Below are 25,235 nucleotides of genomic sequence, written 5' to 3'. Positions count from 1 at the left end.
ACACATCTTCAACAGGAGACCATACCAACTTCTAACTTAACCAGGTTTAAATACCTGTACACACTTACAATAATTATACAATGCATTATCCATCTTGACCATGATGAGGAACAACTTCAGCAGCAAACAGGAGATCAAAATTTGATAGAGGACCTAACAAATCTGGGACCAAACCTGAAAGAAAAATGATCTATCTAGGAGTATGGACACTTCTCTCAGCATTCAGGCATAAGATACTTCCACAAGAACCACCTCCCATCCTGTTTAAGAGTATGTATGTAGCTGTAAATCTTTTATGAAGAAATGCAGCAAAAGGGATCTAGTTGGACCACACACTTAGAGGACATTGTTCATACCTTGAGAAAATATAATACATTTTTGTAAAATGTTATTGAATTTTACCAAATTCATCAGTTCACCCTCATAATGGTACATTTTCCAACTTTAACATTTTCATTATGTGAATACTGTCCCACATTTTTTCTGGCCCAGACTCACTTGATGATGCGTGATCTCTCGTACTCATCCTGCTGGACGCAGCTGTGGAACTCTACACCCTCCAGGCGGATCCACTCCTCTGTGATGACGGGGATGATGTCGTGCCGACCCACAACCTCCTTTCCCTGCCGCCAGAGGTCATTCACTCCCAGTTCCACGTCTGGCATACCTGTCAATGACACAACCACCAAACAATTTTCTTCTCTATCTGTCATACAATTTCACTGCACAAATTAGCTCGGTAGCAAGCATATACTATGTGCTGTTGAGCAGAGTAATTTTTGAATTGAATGCCTATGATGTAGTATTGAAGGATAATTTCTTAATTGTCTAAGATTTTACAGTACAGTTGTATGATTTAACAAACTGATGAAGAAACAAGGACAAGAGATATTATTCAGGTGTTCTGTAAGTTTTATTAATTGTGTTATTAATGACTACACATTTTAAAAAGAAGACAAAGCTGACGTTCATTATTTCAATTTTAAAAAGAGCACATAGTAACTACAACTGATTGTTTGGGGAAGATGATGTAAAGTGGCCACTCCATGGAAGACTGACTTTTCACCCATCGTCATCATCATCATCATCATCATCATCATCATCATCATCATCATCATCATCATCATCATCATCATCATCTCTTTCCCTTCTCAGATCAGACATTATGTCTGGTTAAAAATGGAAAGTGACGTGGACCTTGATCAAGCGTGACTTCCTTTTAACTGTACAGTATATGTTACATTACATTTAGGAACATTCGGGTAATCGAACATGTATCAATAATTACAGATTTCTGAAGTTGTATATATACATTTGGATGTAGCTGTATTGCGTCAATTTTGTTTTCAGTATTTTTGTTAGTCTTTTGCTATATTTTTCTCTTAGTTCTTCTTTAATATTTGTATTATCTATTCCTATTTTTTGTCTGTATCCTAGATATTTATAGGCATCTGTTTTTTCCATCGCTTCTGTAGTTATCCAATATGTAATCTTCTTGTTTAGTGTGTTTTCCCTTGACTATGCTATGTTTCTTACATTTGTCTGTTTCAAAAGCCATATTTATATCATTGCTGAATACTTCTGTTATCTTTAGTAATTGGTTGAGTTGTTTATTTGTTTCTGCCAGTAGTTTTAGATCATCCATGTATAGCAAATGTGTGATTTTGTGTGGGTATGTTCCAGTAATATTATATCCATAATCTGTATTATTTAGCATGTTGGATAGTGGGTTCATAGCAAGGCAGAACCAGAAAGGACTTAATGAGTCTCCTTGGTATATACCACACTTAATCTGTATTGGCTGTGATGTGACATTATTTGAATTTGTTTGGAAATTGAGTGTGGTTTTCCAATATTTCATTACTATGTTTAGGAACTGTATCAATTTAGGATGTACTTTGTATATTTCCAATATATGTAGTAACCATGAGTGGGGTACACTATCAAAAACTTTTTGGTGATCAATGTATGCATATTGTAGCGACCTTTGTTCAGTCCTCTGCAACAGCCTTTTTGTTCTTCATTTATAATTTTGTTGTGTGTTATATGTGTCATTAATTTCTGTGTAATGACTGAAGTTAATATTTTGTATATTGTTGGTAGACATGTTATGGGGTGATATTTTGCTGGGTTTTCTGTGTCTGCTTGATCTTTAGGTTTCAGATAGGTTATTCCATGTGTAAGTGTATCAGGGAATGTGTATGGGTCTGCAATGTAACTGTTAAATAATTTAATTAGATGTGACTGTGTTGAGGTGAACTTCTTTAGCCAGTAATTTGCTATTTTATCACTTCCAGGGGCTTTCCAATTGTGTGTAGAATTAATTGCTCGGGTGTCTTCATGTTGCAAAATTATCACTTCAGGCATTTGTGGTATCATCTTGTATGTATCTGTTTCTGCTTGTATCCACCGTTCATGCCTGTTATGTTGTACCGGGTTTGACCATATGTTGCTCCAGAAGTGTTCCATGTCTGTTATGTTTGGTGGGTTGTCTACTTTACTGTGTGTGTTATCTATTGTCTGATAAAATTTCTTTTGGTTTGTGTTGAATGTTTGGTTTTGTTTCCTTCTATTTTCACTTTTTTTGTATCTTCTAAGTCGTTTGGCCAATGCTTGTAATTTCTGCTTCTTTTCATCTAATTGCTCTATCGCTTCTTGTTGTGAGATTTTACCTAACCTTTTTCGTTTTTTTCCTGATATTTCATTCCTTATAAATTGTGTTAGCTGTCTGATGTCTTTTCTCAGTTGTTCTATTCTGATCTGTGGCCGGTGTTGCCATGCTGGTTTTGTGGGTTTCTTCTGTGTGTTGGTTTGTTCTGATCTCTGCCTAGTGTGTATATTTTGTGTAGTGAGTGCTTCTATATAAACCAGTAGTTTTAACTCTTCCATAGTTGTATTTTCATTTGTTTTGTTGTGTATGATTGTGTTTATTGTTGTTGTGTTGACTTGTGGGTTATTTGGTGGTCTATGCAAGAATGGTCTAATGTCTGTATTTGTGTCTTTGTATTCTATATATGTCAGCTGAAATTTTTCTTCTATATCTAACATGTGTGTCACTTCGTGTTCTATTTGTGCTTTTTCTGGTGGCTGTCTTAAGATTTCGTTTTCCTCTGATTGTTTAATTGATGCGTGGTGTGGTTTGTTTGTTTGCTCTGGGATGTTTGAGTCAATTACTGTATTTTCTTCTTCTTCTGATAGCACATTATTTTGTTCCAGTATTTGTTGTACTTGTTGTTTGATGTTTTCTAATTCTGACTGGGGTATCCTGTTATTTTTGATTATTACATGGATTTGATCAGCTAGTCATTGTTCTGTTAAAAATTTTAATTCTGGGTGTCTGGTAGTAAATTTTGTGTATACTTGTGATCTGTATCCAGTTGTGTTGGTTCCTAAGTTTGTTGCTTGGTAATAACAGAACATGAGGTGTCAGTTAACTTCATCTGACCATCTTATCCTCTGTTTTTGTTTTCCTTCTAGAGTGGTTGCAGGAAGAATATCCTGCAAAACACCTCTATTTGGATTTAAATCATTTCCCGTATGGCTAGCAGTGTCGTTACCATTGTGGATGGGCATAGGGTTCAAGCGTTACCATTGTGGATGGGCATAGGGTTCAAGCGCCGTCCCCGAGCATGACGGCGCTTGTACGAGACTTCTTTGGTTCTGTCCTGAACTAACAAATCACACTAAAAGGGGGTTATTATTATTATTATTGACTTTTTTTTTCTCAGACTTAAGTCTGGTTAAAAATGGAACGTGACGCGGACCTCGGTCAAGCGTGACTTCCTTGTAACTGTATGGTATATGTTATATTGCATTTAGGAACTTTCGGGTAATTGAACATGTATCAATAATTACAGATTTTTGTAGTTGTATATATATGTTTGGATGTAGCTGTATTGCATTGATGTACTGGTGAATATTGTGAGGTATGACTCCTGTAGTTGATAGTATAATTGGGATAATGTCGACTTTATCCTGATGCCACATGTCCTTGACTTCCTCAGCCAGTTGGATGTATTTTTCAATTTTTTCTCCTGTTTTCTTCTGTATATTTGTTGTGTTGGGTATGGATATTTCAATTAGTTGTGTTAATTTCTTCTTTTTATTGGTGAGTATGATGTCAGGTTTGTTATGTGGTGTTGTTTTATCTGTTATAATCGTTCTGTTCCAGTATAATTTGTATTCATCATTCTCCAGTATATTTTGTGGTGTGTACTTGTATGTGGGAACGTGTTGTTTTATTAGTTTATGTTTTATGGCAAGTTGTTGATGTATTATTTTTGCTACATTGTCATGTCTTCTGGGGTATTCTGTATTTGCTAGTATTGTACATCCGCTTGTGATGTGATCTACTGTTTCTATTTGTTGTTTGCAAAGTCTGCATTTATCTGTTGTGGTATTGGGATCTTTAATAATATGCTTGCTGTAATATCTGGTGTTTATTGTTTGATCCTGTATTGCGATCATGAATCCTTCCGTCTCACTGTATATATTGCCGTTTCTTAGCCATGTGTTGGATGCGTCTTGATCTATGTGTGGCTGTGTTAGATGATACGGGTGCTTGCCGTGTAGTGTTTTCTTTTTCCAATTTACTTTCTTTGTATCTGTTGATGTTATGTGATCTAAAGGGTTGTAGAAGTGGTTATGAAATTGCAATGGTGTAGCTGATGTATTTATATGAGTGATTGCTTTGTGTATTTTGCTAGTTTCTGCTTGTTCTAGAAAGAATTTTCTTAAATTGTCTACCTGTCCATAATGTAGGTTTTTTATATCTATAAATCCCCTTCCACCTTCCTTTCTGCTTAATGTGAATCTTTCTGTTGCTGAATGTATGTGATGTATTCTATATTTGTGGCATTGTGATCGTGTAAGTGTATTGAGTGCTTCTAGGTCTGTGTCACTCCATTTCACTACTCCAAATGAGTAGGTCAATACTGGTATAGCATAAGTATTTATAGCTTTTGTCTTGTTTCTTGCTGTCAATTCTGTTTTCAGTATTTTTGTTAGTCTTTGTCTATATTTTTCTTTTAGTTCTTCTTTAATATTTGTATTATCTATTCCTATTTTTTGTCTGTATCCTAGGTATTTATAGGAATCTGTTTTTTCCATCGCTTCTATGCAGTCGCTGTGGTTATCCAATATGTAATCTTCTTGTTTAGTGTGTTTGCCCTTGACTATGCTATTTTTCTTACATTTGTCTGTTCCAAAAGCCATATTTATATCATTGCTGAATACTTCTGTTATCTTTAGTAATTGGTTGAGTTGTTTATTTGTTGCTGCCAGTAGTTTTAGATCATCCATGTATAGCAAATGTGTGATTTTGTGTGGGTATGTTCCAGTAATATTGTATCCATAATTTGTATAATTTAGCATGTTGGATAGTGGGTTCAGAGCAAGACAGAACCAGAAAGGACTTAATGAGTCTCCTTGGTATATTCCACGCTTAATCTGTATTGGCTGTGATGTGATGTTATCTGAATTTGTTTGGATATTAAGTGTGGTTTTCCAGTTTTTCATTACTGTGTTTAGAAACTGTATCAATTTAGGATCTACTTTGTATATTTCCAAAATCTGTAGTAACCATGAGTGGGGTACACTATCAAAGGCTTTTTGGTAATCAATGTATGCGTAGTGTAGGGACCTTTGTTTAGTTTTCGCTTGATATGTCACCTCTGTATCTATTATCAGTTGCTCTTTACATCCTCGTGCTCCTTTGCAGCAGCCTTTTTGTTCTTCATTTATAATTTTGTTCTGTGTTGTATGTGTCATTAATTTCTGTGTGATGACTGAAGTTAATATTTTGTATATTGTTGGTAGGCATGTTATGGGGCGATATTTAGCTGGGTTTGCTGTGTCTGCTTGATCTTTAGGTTTCAGATAGGTTATTCCATGTGAAAGTGTATCAGGGAATGTGTATGGGTCTGCAATGTAACTGTTAAATAATTTAGTTAGATGTGAATGTGTTGAGGTGAACTCCTTTAGCCAGTAATTTGCTATTTTATCATTTCCAGGGGCTTTCCAATTGTGTGTAGAATTAATTGCTCGGGTGACTTCATGTTGCAAAATTATCACTTCAGGCATTTGTGGAATCATCTTGTATGTGTCTGTTTCTGCTTGTATCCACCGTGCATGCCTGTTATGTTGTACCAGGTTTGACCATATGCTGCTCCAGAAGTGTTCCATGTCTGTTATGTTTGGTGGATTGTCTATTTTAATGTGTGTGTTATCCATTGTTTGGTAAAATCTCTTTTGGTTTGTGTTGAATGTTTGGTTTTGCTTCCTTCTATTTTCACTTTTTTTGTATCTTCTAAGTCGTTTGGCCAATGCTTGCAATTTCTGCTTTTTTTCATCTAATTGCTCTATTGCTTCTTGTTGTGAGATTTTACCTAACCTTTTTCGTTTTTTGTCTGATATTTCATTTCTTATAAATTGTGTTAGCTGTCCAATATCTTTTCTCAGTTTTTCTATTCTGATCTGTAACCTGTGTTGCCATGCTGGTTTTGTGCGTTTCTTCTGTGTGTTGGTTTGTTCTGATCTCTGCCTAGTGTGTATATTTAGTGTAGTGAGTGCTCCTATATAAACCAGTAGTTGTAACTCTTCCATAGTTGTGTTTTCATTTATTTTGTTGTGTATGATTGTGTTGATAGTTTTTATTGTTGTTTCGACTTGTGGGTTATTTGGCGGTCTATGCAGTAATGGTCTAATGTCTGTATTTGTGTCTTTGTATTCTATATATGTCAGCTGAAATTTCTCTTCTATATCTAACACATGTGTCTCTTCGTGTTCTATTTGTGCTTGTTCTGGTGGCTGTGTTAAGATTTCGTTTTCCTCTGATTGTTTAATTGATGCGTGTTGGTCTTTGTTTGTTTGCTCTGGGATGTTTGAGTCCATTACTGTGTTTTCTTCTTCTTCTGATTGCACATTATTTTGTTTCAGTATTTGTTGTACTTGTTGTTTGATGTTTTCTAATTCTGACTGGGGTATCCTGTTATTTTTGATTATTACACGGATCTGATCAGCTAGTCGTTGTTCTGTTAAAAATTTTAATTCCGGGTATCTGGTAATAAATGTTGTGTATACTTGTGATCTGTATCCAGTTGTGTTGGTTCCTAGGTTTGTTGCTTGGTAATAACAGAACATGAGGTGTCGATTGACTTCATCTGACCATCTCATCCTCTGTCTTTGTTTTCCTTCTAGGGTGGTTGCAGGAAGCATATCCTGCAAAACACCTCTATTTGGATTTAAATCATTTTCCAGTTGGCTAGCAGTGTCGTTACCATTGTGGGCGGGCATAGGGTTCAAGCGTCGTCCCCGACCATGACGGCGCTTGTCCGAGGCTTCTTTAGTTCTGTCCTGAACCAAGTAATCACACTAAAAGGGGGGTTAGCCCTATTAGTGGTTTGTTCTTTTCGTCGCCTTTTACGACTGGCAGAACATACCGGAGGCCTATTCTTTTCCCGGGCCTCCACGGGGTTTATTATTATTATTATTATTATTATTATTATTATTATTATTATTATTATTATTATTATTATTATTATTTACTACTATTACTACTACTATAAGCTTGCCACTTAGACATTTTGAATCTATATAGCATAATGTATCACACCAAATTTTTAAGTGTAAAAGGAAGTATTATGTAGAATTATATGTATTTTAATGAAGGCTTGCACAGAGAGAACAATGGTGGTGTGTGTTAGAACTAGTATGACCACTTCTCAATGGGCAGGCAGCAGCACTGTTTTGGATAAAAAAACATGTGATAGCCACTTTTCGGGTCCTAGTCACTTTACCCCACCTTCCACTAGAGCATACTTATTACAACAAGAAAGTATTTTTTTACAAATTGATGATTTTTACCAGAGACACATTTTAATTTTAATTTTTAATTTCCTGTCCCCTAGCAGATTCTATTAGAAACTGTAAAAGACTTGCTCACGGCACATCCTCCATTTCAATTTCTTCTCACAATGCACAACCGTCATCAGTCGCCTACAAGGTGTGAACAAACAGCAGATTTCCTTTCATAGATCAATGCTCTCTAACAGATGCTGATTTTGACAAACTTGCAACAGTGCAGCTAAAGGATGGCCAGTTATGTAAACTACTACATGACAACATAAGGGGATTGCACATTCAACCCAGCAACATGCCTGGCTCTTCTAAATGACTATTATGCAATGTCTCTGAAAACTGCCTTCATCCACTGGTACCACTCACCATGAGATGAGCCAGTTTCAATAAACTAAACCAGCTTTCACACCCCAGGATTAATGCAACTGCAAATCTTTGATGCAAGCACGCACTGCCGCCAGCGGTCCATAACAGGACTGCACGCACAGCCACGATTCAGCCATTATTCCATTCCTAAGGATCATTTACAGAATGCCCACTAAGTGCTGGGCCCTTCCCCGATTCAAACGGTCTATTGTTATTATTTTTTCAGCAATTGACAGAATACTGTGCAGGATCTGGATTACATGAATTTTGTACATTGTTGCTAAATCATTTGTCAAACTGTACATTTCCCATTTTGGTTGTCCTGCCACTACAACAACAGCCCAAGGCAGACAATTTGAATAAGCACTTTTTACTGAACTCTGTCACTTATGCAGTGTCCAGCACTTCTGAACAACAGCTCACCAAGCACAAAATAATGGTATTTTAGAGCACTGGCACTAATTCCTACAGACATGTCTTGGAGGGCAATGGACAGATTCCCTGCTATGGGCTCTTCTACGTATACCATGACGTATACCATCCCTGTGTCTCTCTCAAGGAACTCCTTTATGGGGATACCCTCACTCTTCTGGCAGGTGCCATAAAAAGTGCCCACAGACAAATAATTGCTGAAGTGATTACGTAGGCTTTCCCGGCGTAATAAGTCGTGAAAGTCTCTTCGGGTTCGCTGCCGGATCCTAAAATCAACTTAACTCGCTATTTCGGCGATCCAACTGGTCGCCATCTTCAGGAAAATGCTGCTTCTGCTGATGAGTCCCGCTGAGAACTGACGCCAGGTTGCAAATCGACGTCCTATATAGGCCACCATTCTGCAGAGGTGTACGAAGAGGAACATAGATCTGTGGCCTTTCTTCCTTATGCTAAAGGCTTATAGTTTAAGACTGGACGAATTTTAAGGAATTTTAACATTAAGAGCGTGTTCCGTCCACTTTCTAAGATTAGGGCTCTGGTCGGCTCTGTGAAGGATGATTTGGGGCTTAGGAAACCCAGGGTGTACAAAATTCCGTGTCAATGTGGGAAAGCTTATGTTTGCCGTTCTATTCGCACAGTGCATGACAGGTGCGTGGAACATCGCTGTCATACGAGGCTACAACAGCCGGAAAAATCGGAGGTAGCAGAACACTGCGTAAATGAGGGACACAAAACGAAATTTGAGGAAACTGTTGTGGTTGCCAACATTTCCTGTTTTTGGAACAGTGTCTATAAAGAGGCGATTGAAATTAGGTTGGCTGATAATTTAATCAACAGAGACAATGGGTTTCCTCTAAAACGTGGAATCCTGTATTATCTCGCATCAAAACTGAACGTTCTTCGGCCTTGATTGCGATATATTGTTGCCAGCAGTGTTCCACTAAGGGTGGCGCCACCTTCGTTCGTGGAAGGCAGAAACCGTGATGGGAGGCGCAAGCGCCGTGTAGTGAACTGTGGCCTATAAAGGACGTCGATCTGCAACCTGGCGTCAGTTCTCAGCAGGACTCATCAGCAGAAGCAGCATTTTCCTGAGGATGGCGACCAGTTGGATCGCCGAAATATCGAGTCAAGTTGATTTTAGGATCCGGTAGCAAACCGGAAGAGACTCTCACAACAATTACTGAAGCTTGTCTGCAAAGTTAAGAACATGTTGCACACGTACGTATCTCTACAAAGCGTCCAGAATTAATGCCACTGCTGAGTGAGTTACCGGCGAGGAATCCGAGGAAGAAGAGGCGCACGCGGGCGATCTGCTTGTCGATGTGTCCGTGCGCGTCCTGCTCGACGTACAGCTCGTCGACGGCGGTGATCTGCACCTCCTCCGTCTTGTAGTTGAGCGCGCGGTCGCGGTGCGCCGACAGCCGGAACAGAGCCTCCTCCACGCACACGCCGAACTGCTTGATGTCCTCGTAGTTCTGGCAGCCGATCTTGAACAGCTGCGATATCTGCCGGCACGCGGGACAGCACGGTGTACACTTTCCTGCCGAGAGGTTTTCATTACGCGGGCAACATACCACGATTACTTTAAAATAGCTGTTGTTGTTGTCGTCTTCAGTCCTGAGGCTGGTTTGATGCAGCTCTCCATGCTACTCTATCCTGTGCAAGATCCATCTCCCAGTACCTACTGCAGCCTACATCCTTCTGAATCTGCTTAGTGTATTCATCTCTGTCACCCTCTACGATTTTTACCCTCCACGCTGCCCAGGTGATCCCTTGATGCCTCAGAACATGTCCTACCAACCGATCCATTCTTCTAGTCAAGTTGTGCCACAAACTCCTCTTCTCCCCAATTCTATTCAATACCTCCTCATTAGTTATGTGATCTACCCATCTAACCTTCAGCATTCTTCTGTAGCACCACATTTTGAAAGCTTCTATTCTCTTCTTGTCCAAATTATTTATCGTCCATGTTTCACTTCCATACATGGCTACACTCCATACAAATACTTCGAGAAATGACTTCCCGACAAATCAATACTCGATGTTAACAAATTTCTCTTCTTAAGAAACGCTTACCTTGCCATTGCCAGTCTACATTTTATATCCTCTCTACTTCGACCATCATCAGTTATTTTGCTCCCCAAGTAGCAAAACTCCTTTACTACTTTAAGTGTCTCATTTCCTAATCTAATTCCCTTAGCATCACCCGATTTAATTCGACTACATTCCATTATCCTCGTTTTGCTTTTGTTGATGTTCATCTTATACCTTCCTTTCAAGACACTGTCCATTCCGTTAAACTGCTCTTCCAAGTCCTTTGCTGTCTCTGACAGAATTACAATGTCATCGGCGAACCTCAAAGTTTTTATTTCTTCTTGATGGATTTTAATTCCTACTCCAAAATTTTCTTTTGTTTCCTTTATTGCTTGCTCAATATACAGATTGAATAACATCGGGGATAGGCTACAACCCTGTCTCACTCCCTTCCCAACCACTGCTTCCCTTTCATACCCCTCGACTCTTGTAACTGCCATCTGGTTTCTGTACAATTGTAAATAGCCTTTCGCTCCCTGTATTTTACCCCTGCCACCTTCAGAATTTGAAAGAGAGTATTCCAGTCAACATTGTCAAAAGCTTTCTCTAAGTCTACAAATGCTAGACACATAGGTTTGCCTTTCATTTAATCTTTCTTCTAAGATAAGTCTTAGGGTCATTTTAAAATAGCTGAAACTGTTTTATTGTTTCTCAAAACATTCCCCTTTACAATCAATACATTTTTTGAATTCAATGAAAACTGTCCGTAAACCAATGGTGCCACTCTTCCGGGGGGAAGTTCAAAAACCAGTGCGCTGGCTGTCCTGGGGAGAACAAAATTTATTCATACGGAATAACGAACAGTATAACGAATTAAGACGCTGAATGCTTCGCACTCTGACACTTGTTGATGGCCCAGCAATGAAATCTGCAACAATCTGCGGAACGGTTACACTTCTGTAACGTTGAACGATTCTCTTCGGTCGGCGTTTGTCACATTCTTGCAGGATCCTTTCCCAGCCGCAGTGTACGTGAAATGTTCAGAAAAAAGTTTATCATTCAACGTAACTGTGTTTAAAAACAATATCGGTTTTCATCAGGTTACCTTCCATTCGGAAAGTGGGTGCACTCAGCGACTGTTATGTTATTTATAAATTATAGAGTGCAGCAATCAGTTGTCCTTTTTTTTGCAGGTTTTATTACGCAAATCTAGATTTCGGCTAGTGCCTAGCCATTGTCAATGCACTACTTTGTAATCTCGATGCATGTTAGTCGCCTGTTGTTGGGGTGTCACAGTTCTTCGAATACCCAAAGAACTGTGACTGACGCCCGAACAGGGAACTAACATGAATCGAGACTAGAAAATAGTGCATTGATAATGGCTAGGCACTAGCCGAAATGTAGATTTACGTAATAAAACCTGCAAATCAAGGACGAGTGATTGCTGCACTCCATAATTTATAAAACAATATCGGTTCATTACGTATACCAGTCTTCGTTCTACGTTAAAAATATTAACAGCTGTGAAACAGTCTAATGATTTTATGTCATTAATTTGGTCTTGGATGAGGATAGACCTCAGAGAAATTGAAGTGTATTTACTTGGTGAAGTGTGTTTACTTGGTCTTAAAATTTTTCGTAAGTGTCCCTACATTTTAGAAAAGTAACGATTGTTTTCAGAATAACAGAACGTGCGATACAATGCGAGCCTACAATGATTGTTGTCGGCCGCAACGTCTTAGTTGAGTATTGCCAATATTAAACGGCACAGAGCCGCGGCAGTAACTAATGAAGTTTGCATTTTAATTATATTATTTAACTTCAATCTCAATTTATTGCGAAGATTAATAGTAGTTTTCATTAAATTCTTGCGGTTGCCGCGTAATGGCTATCTTTCATCTCAGATACGTACATTCGCACAAATTATCTCACTCCGAAATTATCAGTGCTAAATATGTTACACAATAGTACTTCCCTACGAGAACGCATAACATTAACGCGATATTAATTTCAATTAAATTGCAGTGCAAAAAGAACCTGTCATTTTTTTTATTAACAGACGAGCTAGTAAGGTACCGCTCCTTACGTGTTTCATATTGCGGTCATTAAACCTTCAAATAATATTTCCATAAAAAGACTATGTAACTTGTGCGAGATAAACTGTGTTGTCAGTTTAGTGTGTGTTATTTGATGTGTGAATATACGTGTATGTCCCTGAAGATACTACAGTTTAATGAACTGCACATGTACACGCAATTCAAATGGCTCTGAGCACTATGGGACTTAACATCTGAGGTCATCAGTCCCCTAGACTGAGAAATGCTTAAACCTAATTAACCTAAGGACATCACACACATCCATGCCCGAGGCAGGATTCGAACCTGCGACCGCAGCAGCAGCGCGGTTCCGGACTGAAGCGCCTACAATAGGTGGAACAAAAGCAAACTAGCTCTTTCCATTTATTATAAGATTGATGATGATATCCCATACTCCGAGGAGCGTAGGGGGCGATGCGCCGTACTAGGCAAGGTGCTAGCGATTGCCTTCCTCCGACCGTAATAGGGATGAATGACTACACAACAACGCCCAGTCATCACGAGGCACGAAAAATCCCTGACTCCGCCGGGAATCTAACCCGGGACCACGCGCGCGGGAAGCGAGAACGCTAGTGCAAGACCACAAGCTAAGGACTATTACAAGACATAGTAATAATAATAATAATAATAATAATAATAATAATAGGCATTGTTGTAATTATTAATATAGTCATTGTTATTATTATTATTATTATTATTATTATTATTCTTCTTTGTCCACAACACATCGCAAGAAAACAAAACACGTGGTCAACAGTACAGTTTTTTTGTCTCTTTGCAGCCACATAACCGTCTGTAAGAGAAGCACCAAGATTCTTGAAAATGTGTGACAATTTTTAGTTACTATATTTAAATGTGGGAGATTTGGTGTAGGTCGTCCCTGTTTGATTAGTTGCTTTTCGCTCAAAAATTTCCCCAAACGGATTTTCCAGAGACTTCCCTGCACACATTTACAATCTTACACGTTTGTATCTTTCGAGAAGCCCGCTACTTTGTCCACATTGCTTCAGCAACCCAACTTCACACTTACACAGAAAAAAGTTAAAATCATTAAAAATATACACATTCACTAAAACTATAATGAATAAATAATAACATATACGAATACACAATGAAACACTAAAATATTTACCCTCGTTTACATCTAAAGTAGTTTCAGCTGTGTGGCGCGCGAAAGAATAGAGAAACACGTGTGTCTTTCGAAGAGCTAGGGAATCGTAGGCACTACACAATTCCCAGCTGCCTACAACAGCTGCACTGTCCCCCTCATTTCTCTAAAGCGGAAGTGAGAGAAGGGAAAGAACCTTGCAATGGGATGCGCGCGCACCGTTAATCGCTTTGGCTGGGAAGTTACATGAACGTCGCGTTTAGCTTCTGGAACACGTATTATCTTTGAGTATAATGACTTTTCTGGAGACTAGAAATCTACTCTGAAGGAATCAGCATGGGTTTCGAAAAAGACGATCGTGTGAAACCCAGCTCGCGCTATTCGTCCACGAGACTCAGAGGGCCATAGACACGGGTTCCCAGGTAGATGCCGTGTTTCTTGACTTCCGCAAGGCGTTCGATACAGTTCCCCCACAGTCGTTTAACAAACAAAATAAGAGCATATGGACTATCAGACCAATTGTGTGATTGGATTGAAGAGTTCCTAGATAACACAACGCAGCATGTCGTTCTCAATGGAGAGAAGCCTTCCGAAGTAAGAGTGATTTCAGGTGTGCCGCAGGGGAGTGTCATAGGACCATTACTATTCACAATATACATAAATGACCTTGTGGATGACATCGGAAGTTCACTGAGGCTTTTTGCAGATGATGCTGTGGTGTATCGAGAGGTTGTAACAACGGAAAATTGTACTGAAATGCAGGAGGATCTGCAGCGAATTGACGCATGGTGCAGGGAATGGCAATTGAATCTCAATGTAGACAAGTGTAATGTGCTGCGAATACATAGAAAGATAGACCCTTTATCATTTAGCTACAAAATAGCAGGTCAGCAACTGGAAGCAGTTAATACCATAAATTATCTGGGAGTACGCATTAGGTGTGATTTAAAATGGAATGATCATATAAAGTTGATCGTCGGTAAAGCAGATACCAGACTGAGTTTCATTGGAAGAATCCTAAGGAAATGCAGTCCTAAAACAAAGGAATTAGGTTACAGTACGCTTGTTCGCCCACTGCTTGAATACTGCTCAGCAGTGTGGGATCCATACCAGATAGGGTTGATAGAAGAGAGAGAGAGAGAGAAGATCCAACGGAGGGCAACGCGCTTCGTTAAAGGATCATTTAGTAATCGCGAAAGCGTTACGGAGATGATAGACAAACTCCAGTGGAGGACTCTTCAGGAAAGACGCTCAGTAGCTCGGTACGGGCTTTTGTTGAAGTTTCGAGAACATACCTTCACCGAGGAGTCAAGCAGTATATTGCTCCCTCCTACGTATATCTCGCGAAGGGACCATGAGGATAAAGTCGGAGAGATTAGATCCCACACAGAGGCATACCGACAATCCTCCTTTCCACGAACAATACGAGATTGGAATAGAAGGGAGAACCGATAGAGGTACTCAACGTACCCTCCGCCACACACCGTCAAGTGGCTTGCGGAGTATGGATGTAGATGTAGCTGACCGGCCCCTGTTACCTTGCAAACTGCCGCCTATCGCACTGACAGCCGTTAATGTCTTGAATGACCTCTGTTAACTGTGCGTTTTACTATTACAAATTATGCCGGCAACTGATATTTTAGAAAAAAAATTATACCAAGAATGTTTAAACGTAAAAAAAGCATCTTATCTGTAACCCTAATCGGCGATTACAGCAGTTAACAGCACGCCTCGCCCCTGCGAGAAAGGGATTCCACGCCTTTTATCTTTAATTTTTCGTAACAAAAAGGAATCACAAGGTGCTACATCAGGGTCATCTAGTTGAGGTCCATGGTATTGTGCTTTAGGCTATCCGGATAACCAGTTGTTAGTTTTGCTGCCTACAACGGTGTGTTGGTCGTGATGTGAAATTATTTTTCTTCTTGGGCGACTTTCACGAGCTTTTTCAAAAAATTTGCGACATTTGTGTACCAGTCAGCAGTAACGGTAAGGCTGTCTTCTAATGCCATAGTAGCAATATGACTAGGAATGCCGTATCTAGCTGGGACCTCGTCGTGACGCTAACATGGGGGTGTAGAAACGAAGTAAAAATTGATGTAATATACTTTTTATTCAGAACGAAATTGCGTGTAACTTGTTGCGGAAGAAGTAATTGGTACACAATATTTTTGTGGAAGATTTCACCTTTTGGAGCAAGTCATTTTTCTTTTTTACGTATTTACAGAACTTTATGTAAGTCAGCTTGTAGTTAAATTGGCACTGTAAGATCGATTCCACAGTCCCTGGCAGCAGCTGATTTCTATCACCAGTCCACTGGGCCAACATCTGAGAAAATATTCTTTCTACAGTGGCGCAGTGTGCGGGAACAGAAAATAAATACCCGCGTAATTTTAGCAGTTGGCATTTGCCGTCAGGATTTTCGGTTTCCTTAAGAAAGTAAATCTACCTTTCTTCCACGGAGTGTTTAGACTGCTATTCTTCCCCGAGTCACGCTTCATTTCTAAAAAGCTCTTGAGATACATATATTCCTAAAAACAACTGTCACCTGAAATTTTCACTCTATTTTTGTCAGGTATGTAGTAGTGTTTCCAATCATCACCCAATCTGGAGATTCAGATAGCGTCATCCAATCAAATACAAGATATCTATTAAAAGGAAGCACGTTACTTAGAGAAATGTGCTACTTAGTCAAATGCTATGGTATAGAAAGCCATTGTCTTCCTCAAATTTCCGATTCTTTAATTTATACAGATTCATCTTGGTTTGCATGCCGATAAAATTGGCAGTCTTCCCTTCATCCAGACATCTATCAGTGTCGATTAATATATTTCTTATTTCAATTTCTTCTCCACGCTTTTTGTATTTTTTCAAACAAAACCAAGTTCGACTGCAGAAACATGAAGTATATTTCACTGATACAGCTACTGAAAAAATCTGAAATTTTTTAGGAGTAAAAAAAAATTGTTTCAGAGGAATCCAAAGCTTAAGAATTCTCTCAACTGTGGGCATTACCGACAGCCATCTTATTTTTGAGTCCGGTAGAGGAGTCTGATGATTGACATCAACGTATAAGAAGCAGAAGTGGACGAAGTAGTAGTAGTGGTAGTTGATGATGATGATGATGATGGGTTTATGGGGCACTCAACTGCACAGTCACCCAGTGCCCGTACGAATTCCCCATCTGTACACAGTCCGATCTAGACACTTTCACGAATGATGATGGAATGGTGAGGACAACACAAACACCCAACCCCAGTGCCGAGAAAATCCCCAGCCTGGTCGGGAATCGAACCCCAGACCCTGCAATCCAGCAGTAGCAACGCTAGCCACTAGACCACGAGATGCGGACATAGTAGTAGTAGTAGTAGATGATGATGATGATGATGATGATGATGATGATGAAATAAAGATTGTTTAAGAAAAGCAATAATCTCCGTTAATTTTCTGTCACACCTATCTTTTCAATCTTGGATCTCCAGCGAAAAGGAGTGCTCAACACAAAGACGAAGCGCATGGCGAAATAATTTCTCCGTGGTATGGCACCTGGATCAAGTCAAGGAACGTGTAACAGTACTGAGACACATTAACACTGGCCATTTGACCATCTTCTGTGCGAATGCACACACATTTCCCGAACTCTTACGGGAATCGATAGAGCCGCGATTAATGAGTGTAATGGGCAGGGGCACTACGAATATAGTGCGGGACAATAAATTAGGAATGTGGGTCTCACGGGGTGCGTGCCAGAGAAGTCCCTGCAGTCGCACAATCCTCTGTGTCCTCGGTGGCTCAGATGGGGGGGAGGGGAGAGGGCGGGCGGCACAGTAGCTGTTGCGTGTTCTGTCAGAGGGCTGCGTGCTCTCTGTAATAAAAAAACAGAGTCAAAGTGAGCCGTGGTAAAAACTGCTGTTTTGAAGAGCGCGCCGCAGCGCGTACTTTGAAGCAGTCGCCCTCCGTTTCTGGCGGTGGCGCCGCTGTGGCAATCGCAGCTTTGGTGTCACCCTCTGGTGGGAAAGGCGAAAGGTTGCCTGTTCACGTGCATTTAAGGGGCACTATGAGCTCGCCAGGAAGCCAGTCTGGGTCAGTGTCTCGTCCCCAGCTGTTATGCAGTTAGTGTGTCTGTCATTCGAATGAACCCTTAAAGTCGGCAAAATGAGTCTTTCCACTCCGCCAGTAAGAGAACTCAGCGCGTGGTCGCCCGGTCGGGGCTTAGTTCCTGCACCTGAGTCTGCGCGTTAGGCCGCCAGTCCGCTCGAGTTGCTCGGGCAATGGTCATTGGTGGTTGGTGGTTGGAGCCGGCCGCGGTGGCCGTGTGGTTCTAGGCGCTTCAGTCTGGAACCGCGAGACTGCTACGGTCGCGGGTTCGAATCCTGCCTCAGGCATGGATGTATGTGATGTCTTTAGGTTAGTTAGGTTTAAGTAGTTCTAAGTTGTAGGGGACTGATGACCTCAGATGTTAAGTCCCATGGTGCTCAGAGCCATTTGAACCAAGACAAGAATTAAGTGGTGAAATTGTAAACGATGTTTTTCAGAAAATCATTAAGTGGTTCTCTGCAAATGGGCTCTCAAACTTTGACAAAACACAGTATATACAGTTCCACACAGTAAATCGAATGACCCCATTAATAAATATAGAGTTCGATCAGAAATCGGTAGCTAAAGTAGAATATTCAAAATTTCTAGGTGTATGCATTGATGAGGGGTTGAACTGGAAAAAACACACTGAGGATCTGCTGAAACGTTTGAGTTCAGCTACTTATGCTATTAGGGTGAATGCAAATTTTGGCGATATACATCTGAGTAAATTTGCTCACCACGCCTATTTTCATTCTCTGCTTTCGTATGGCATCATATTCGGGGGTAACTCATCGTTGAGTAAAAGAGTGTTCATTGCACAAAAGCGTGTAATCAGAATAATTGCTGGAGCTCATCACAGATCATCCTGCAGACACACAGTTAAAGAACTAGAAATCTTCACTGTAGCCTCACAATATATATTCTCTTATGAAATTTGTTATTAACAATCCGAACGAATTCAAAAGTAATAGTGTACATGGCTACAACACTAGGAGAAAGGATGATCTTCACTACTCAAGGTTAAATCTAACTTTGGCTCAGAAGGTAACTTATGCTGCCACGGAAGTCTTTGGTCACTTACCTAATAGTATCAAAAGTCTGACAGATATCCATATAGAATTTAAAAGGAAATTAAAAGAATTTGTTAATGGCAACTCCTTCTACTCAGACGAGTTTTTGGATATAGTAGTAAGTGGTTAATTTCCCAACCCCACAAAAAAATTAAAATATTGAGTGTCGTGTAATATTTTGTCTAATGTAATATCTTGTATAGACACCTTTTATTAACCTGACACATTCCACATCATTACGAAGTGTCGTATTCATGATCCATGGAACAAGTACTAATCTAATCTCTAATCTTTGTATTTCCATTTTCCGTTTATTTTTGATAGTCAGTCTGAACAGCGTTCACAAATGGTCCGCAGTAAAGCTCCGTGTAGGGAAAGTACGGCCAACTTGCCAATGGTCGCCATTTTGGGCCCACTGCGCCGCTGGTGATTCAGAATGTGTCACCAGCGGCGAGTGGGCCCAAAATGGCGGCCACTGGCAAGTTGGCCGTACTTTCCCTATACAGAGCTTTTGTCCGCAGTGGAGCTATTGGACTCTGGGGTTACGGCCTGCCAGCGTGGACTCACCTGCGGCGCGTGCTCGACGGGGAGGCCCAGCTTGCGCAGGTCGCTGCCGAACTCCTTGCAGCCCTGGTAGTCGCCCTGGATGGCGTGGTGCGCGAACTGGCTGATGCGCGTGGTCAGACGCTCCGCCTTGGTCACCTGGCCCGGCCGGACGCCCGGCCGCTCCTTGTAGAACACGTACTGCAGCTTCACCGTGAAGATCTTGCCGTACTGGTCGAACTGCTGCGCCCCTGCACAGTGCACGCAGTATCCACTGCACAACTCCACTGCTAAAATCCGTACACATTTTAACACATCTATATTTCTATTGGTTATTGTCAAACCACAATTTATGAAATATGTTTATACAGGGTGATTCAAAAAGAACACCACAACTTTAGGAATTTAAAACTCTGCAACGACAAAAGGCAGAGCTAAGCACTATCTGTCGGCGAATTAAGGGAGCTATAAAGTTTCATTTAGTTGTACATTTGTTCGCTTGAGGCGCTGTTGACTAGGCGTCAGCGTCAGTTGATGCTAAGATGGCGACCGCTCAACAGAAAGCTTTTTGTGTTATTGAGTACGGCAGAAGTGAATCGACGACAGTTGTTCAGCGTGCATTTCGAACGAAGTATGGTGTTAAACCTCCTGATAGGTGGTGTATTAAACGTTGGTATAAACAGTTTACAGAGAATGGGTGTTTGTGCAAAGGGGAAAGTTCTGGACGCCCGAGAACGAGTGATGAAAATGTAGCACGCATCCAGCAAGCATTTGTTCGCAGCCCAGGAAAATCGACTCGCAGAGCTAGCAGAGAGCTGCAAATTCCACAATCAACTGTATGGAGAGTCCTACGAAAAAGGTTAGTTATGAAACCTTATCGTCTGAAATTGGTTCAACTACCCGAGGCGATGGATCGGCCGCCAGGCAGCCCATGACAGAGCACCTCATCACTGGCCTCCAAGAAGCCCTGATCTTACCCCCTGCGATTTTTTCTTATGGGGGTATGTTAAGGATAAGGTGTTTCGGCCACCTCTCCCAGCCACCACGGATGATTTGAAACGAGAAATAACAGCAGCTATCCAAACTGTTACGCCTGATATGCTACAGAGAGTGTGGAACGAGTTGGAGTATCGGGTTGATATTGCTCGAGTGTCTGGAGGGGGCCATATTGAACATCTCTGAACTTGTTTTTGAGTGAAAAAAAACCTTTTTAAATACTCTTTGTAATGATGTATAACAGAAGGTTATATTATGTTTCTTTCATTAAACACACATTTTTAAAGTTGTGGTATTCTTTTTGAATCACCCTGTATTTTATTAATAGGATTAAGTAGGAATTCCCAAACTAGCGGGAACACAAACTATTCGCTGTTCTGCAATGGCACTGTGCTTTTCTACTGCTGAATATGCTTCTCCAGTCTGGTACAGGTCATCTCATGCCAGACAAGTAGACATTGCTCCCAACGAAACCTGCAGGTTGATCACAGGTTGCTTAAGACCTACCCCAACTGATAAGCTCTACTGCCTGGCTGGAATAGCGCCACCGTGGATACGCACAACAGTGGCTGCCAACAAGGAGAGACTGAAAGTGGAACAGGACAGTGCCCATCCACTGCACGGACATAATCCACCACAGCAACGGCTGAGATCGCGAAAGAGCTTCCTGAGAACATCCGAAAAGCTCACCATTTCACCAGAGAAGACGAGGCTGGAGTTATGGAAGAAGTCGACGTGTCACCTGCAGACGCCAGAAGCTGAAGAAATACCACCTGGACACAACGAGAGCTGGCTGGTGTGGAAACCTTTAAACAGATTACGATCAGGAGTTGGACGATCCAGAGACAACCTGAAGAGATGGGGCTTCATAACAGAAGATACGTCCTGTGATTGTGGACAAGAACAAACCACAAGCCACATGCCCCAGTGCCTCTTGTGCCCTACATCCTGCACGAAGACTGATCTCCTGCAAGCCATTCCGAGCGTCTTGGAGGTTGCAAAGTACTGGGCACATGTAATATAAATACAATTTGTGTATATATACACTCCTGGAAATTGAAATAAGAACACCGTGAATTCATTGTCCCAGGAAGGGGAAACTTTATTGACACATTCCTGGGGTCAGATACATCACATGATCACACTGACAGAACCACAGGCACATAGACACAGGCAACAGAGCATGCACAATGTCGGCACTAGTACAGTGTATATCCGCCTTTCGCAGCAATGCAGGCTGCTATTCTCCCATGGAGACGATCGTAGAGATGCTGGATGTAGTCCTGTGGAACGGCTTGCCATGCCATTTCCACCTGGCGCCTCAGTTGATACCAATGTTCACATTATTTTACCTACCCCTGTACGTTTATAGTTTTTGTAGATTTAGAGGAAGCTTTTGAAAATGTTGACTGGAATACTATCTTTGAGATTTTGCAGGTTGCAGGGGTAGAATACAAGAAGGGAAAGGCCATTTACAGTTTGTGCAGAAACCAGAGCGCAATTGTAAGAGTCCAGGGACCACGAAGAGGAAGCACTGGTTGAGAACCGAGTAAGACGGGGTTGTGATGATGGTGTTTGGGCTGTGGGGCGCTCAACTGCGCAGGTATCAGCGCCCGTACAAATTCCCAACCTTAGCTCTGTCCAATCTCGCCATTTGACGATGAAATGACGACGACAACACAAACATCCAGTCATCTCGAGGTAGGTGAAAATCCCTGACCCCGCGAGACCGCGAGACCGCGAGACCGCGAGACCGCGAGACCGCGAGACCGCGAGACCGCGAGACCGCGAGACCGCGAGACCGCGAGACCGCGAGACCGCGAGACCGCGAGACCGCGAGACCGCGAGACCGCGAGACCGCGAGACCGCGAGACCGCGAGACCGCGAGACCGCGAGACCGCGAGACCGCGAGACCGCGAGACCGCGAGACCGCGAGACCGCGAGACCGCGAGACCGCGAGACCGCGAGACCGCGAGACCGCGAGACCGCGAGACCGCGAGACCGCGAGACCGCGAGACCGCGAGACCGCGAGACCGCGAGACCGCGAGCTGCGGACGAGACGGGGTTGTAGCCTATCGCCGATGTTTTGGAGAAGTAATTAGAAATCAGAGAGAAGAAATGAAAACTTTGGGGTTTGCTGAGGACATTGTAATTCTGTCAGACAGTAAAGGACTTTGAATAGCAGTTGAACGGAATGGACGGAGTTTGAGAGGAGGATGTTAGATGAACATCAAGAAAACCGAAACAATGATACTGGAATGTAGTCTTATTAAATCAGGTGATGCTGAGAGAACCAGATTAGGAAGTAAGACATTTATAGAGGTAGAAAGTTTTTGCTGTTCGGGCAGCAAAATAACTGATGATGGCTGAACTAGAAACGATATAAAATGTAGACTTCCAATGGCAAGAAAAGCGATTCAGAAGAAAATATTTTTTTAACCTCGAATATACACTAATGAGCCAAAACATTTTGATCACCCGCTTAATAGCTTGTTCGCCCGTCTTTGGAACGAAATACATTACTGATTCTGCGTATCAGAGTTCCGACAGTTTTTTTGTCAGATTTGTGGATGTAGACACGATGATCATGATTGGTTTGTGGGGCGATCAACTGCGCGGTTATCAGCGCCCATACGAATTCCCAACCTTTGCTCAACACAATCTCGCCACTTTCATGAATGAAGATGAAATGAAGACAACACAAACACCCAGCCACCTCGAAGCAGGTGAAAATTCCTGACCCCGCCGGGAATCGAACCCGGGACCCCGTGCTCGGGAATCGAGTACGCGACCGCGAGACCACAAGCTGCGGACTGTGGATGTAGACAGCTTTAGGTGTCTACGCACAGGTCATTTAATTCGCATAAAAAGCGCTCCGCTGATTTACGTATGCGGCGATGGTGCCCGATAGCGACCCAGATGGTTTCCATAGGATTTACACCAGGAGAATTTGGTCCCTGAAACAACTTTAATTCACTATAATCCCCCCCCCCCCCTCAAACCACAGCTGCACGCTACTGACTCCGAGACACGGACAATTATACTCCTGAAAGATGACATCGCCGTCGGGGAAGACACCAAGCATGAAGGGATGCACGTGGTTCGCAGCGTGTCTTCGATTAGTGCTACAGGTCCCATGCAAGCGCAAGAGAGTGTCTTCCATAGCATAATGCTGCTGCCACCAGCCTGCGTCTGTGGCGTGCTGCACGTTTCGATCAGCCGTTTACTTCGATGACGGGGTTTGTGCAGACGACCATCGACCTTGTGTATTATACACTCCTGGAAATGGAAAAAAGAACACATTGACACCGGTGTGTCAGACCCACCATACTTGCTCCGGACACTGCGAGAGGGCTGTACAAGCAATGATCACACGCACGGCACAGCGGACACACCAGGAACCGCGGTGTTGGCCGTCGAATGGCGCTAGCTGCGCAGCATTTGTGCACCGCCGCCGTCAGTGTCAGCCAGTTTGCCGTGGCATACGGAGCTCCATTACAGTCTTTAACACTGGTAGCATGCCGCGACAGCGTGGACGTGAACCGTATGTGCAGTTGACGGACTTTGAGCGAGGGCGTATAGTGGGCATGCGGGAGGCCGGGTGGACGTACCGCCGAATTGCTCAACACGTGGGGCGTGAGGTCTCCACAGTACATCGATGTTGTCGCCAGTGGTCGGCGGAAGGTGCACGTGCCCGTCGACCTGGGACCGGACCGCAGCGACGCACGGATGCACGCCAAGACCGTAGGATCCTACGCAGTGCCGTAGGGGACCGCACCGCCACTTCCCAGCAAATTAGGGACACTGTTGCTCCTGGGGTATCGACGAGGACCATTCGCAACCGTCTCCATGAAGCTGGGCTACGGTCCCGCACACCGTTAGGCCGTCTTCCGCTCACGCCCCAACATCGTGCAGCCCGCCTCCAGTGGTGTCGCGACAGGCGTGAATGGAGGGACGAATGGAGACGTGTCGTCTTCAGCGATGAGAGTCGCTTCTGCCTTGGTGCCAATGATGGTCGTATGCGTGTTTGGCGCCGTGCAGGTGAGCGCCACAATCAGGACTGCATACGACCGAGGCACACAGGGCCAACACCCGGCATCATGGTGTGGGGAGCGATCTCCTACACTGGCCGTACACCACTGGTGATCGTCGAGGGGACACTGAATAGTGCACGGTACATCCAAACCGTCATCGAACCCATCGTTCTACCATTCCTAGACCGGCAAGGGAACTTGCTGTTCCAACAGGACAATGCACGTCCGCATGTATCCCGTGCCACCCAACGTGCTCTAGAAGGTGTAAGTCAACTACCCTGGCCAGCAAGATCTCCGGATCTGTCCCCCATTGAGCATGTTTGGGACTGGATGAAGCGTCGTCTCACGCGGTCTGCACGTCCAGCAAGAACGCTGGTCCAACTGAGGCGCCAGGTGGAAATGGCATGGCAAGCCGTTCCACAGGACTACATCCAGCATCTCTACGATCGTCTCCATGGGAGAATAGCAGCCTGCATTGCTGCGAAAGGTGGATATACACTGTACTAGTGCCGACATTGTGCATGCTCTGTTGCCTGTGTCTATGTGCCTGTGGTTCTGTCAGTGTGATCATGTGATGTATCTGACCCCAGGAATGTGTCAATAAAGTTTCCCCTTCCTGGGA

General features: G+C 42.5%; 1 protein-coding gene across 1 annotated transcript in view; it reads right to left on the bottom strand.

Moving 5' to 3' along the window:
- The window catches only part of LOC126106173 (uncharacterized), a 463,842-nt gene that overhangs the window by 60,165 nt on the left and 378,442 nt on the right, over nt 1-25,235 (bottom strand). The window contains exons 26-28 of the mRNA XM_049912411.1: nt 19,608-19,834; nt 9,926-10,160; nt 499-667 (exon numbers count right to left, since the gene is read on the bottom strand). Coding sequence (XP_049768368.1) covers nt 499-667; nt 9,926-10,160; nt 19,608-19,834 — 631 coding nt within the window. The remainder of the gene's footprint in view (nt 1-498; nt 668-9,925; nt 10,161-19,607; nt 19,835-25,235) is intronic.

Source organism: Schistocerca cancellata, chromosome 10 (assembly GCF_023864275.1).
Source record: "Schistocerca cancellata isolate TAMUIC-IGC-003103 chromosome 10, iqSchCanc2.1, whole genome shotgun sequence".
NCBI lineage: Eukaryota > Metazoa > Arthropoda > Insecta > Orthoptera > Acrididae > Schistocerca > Schistocerca cancellata.
This window is presented reverse-complemented; position numbering and strand designations above follow the sequence as displayed.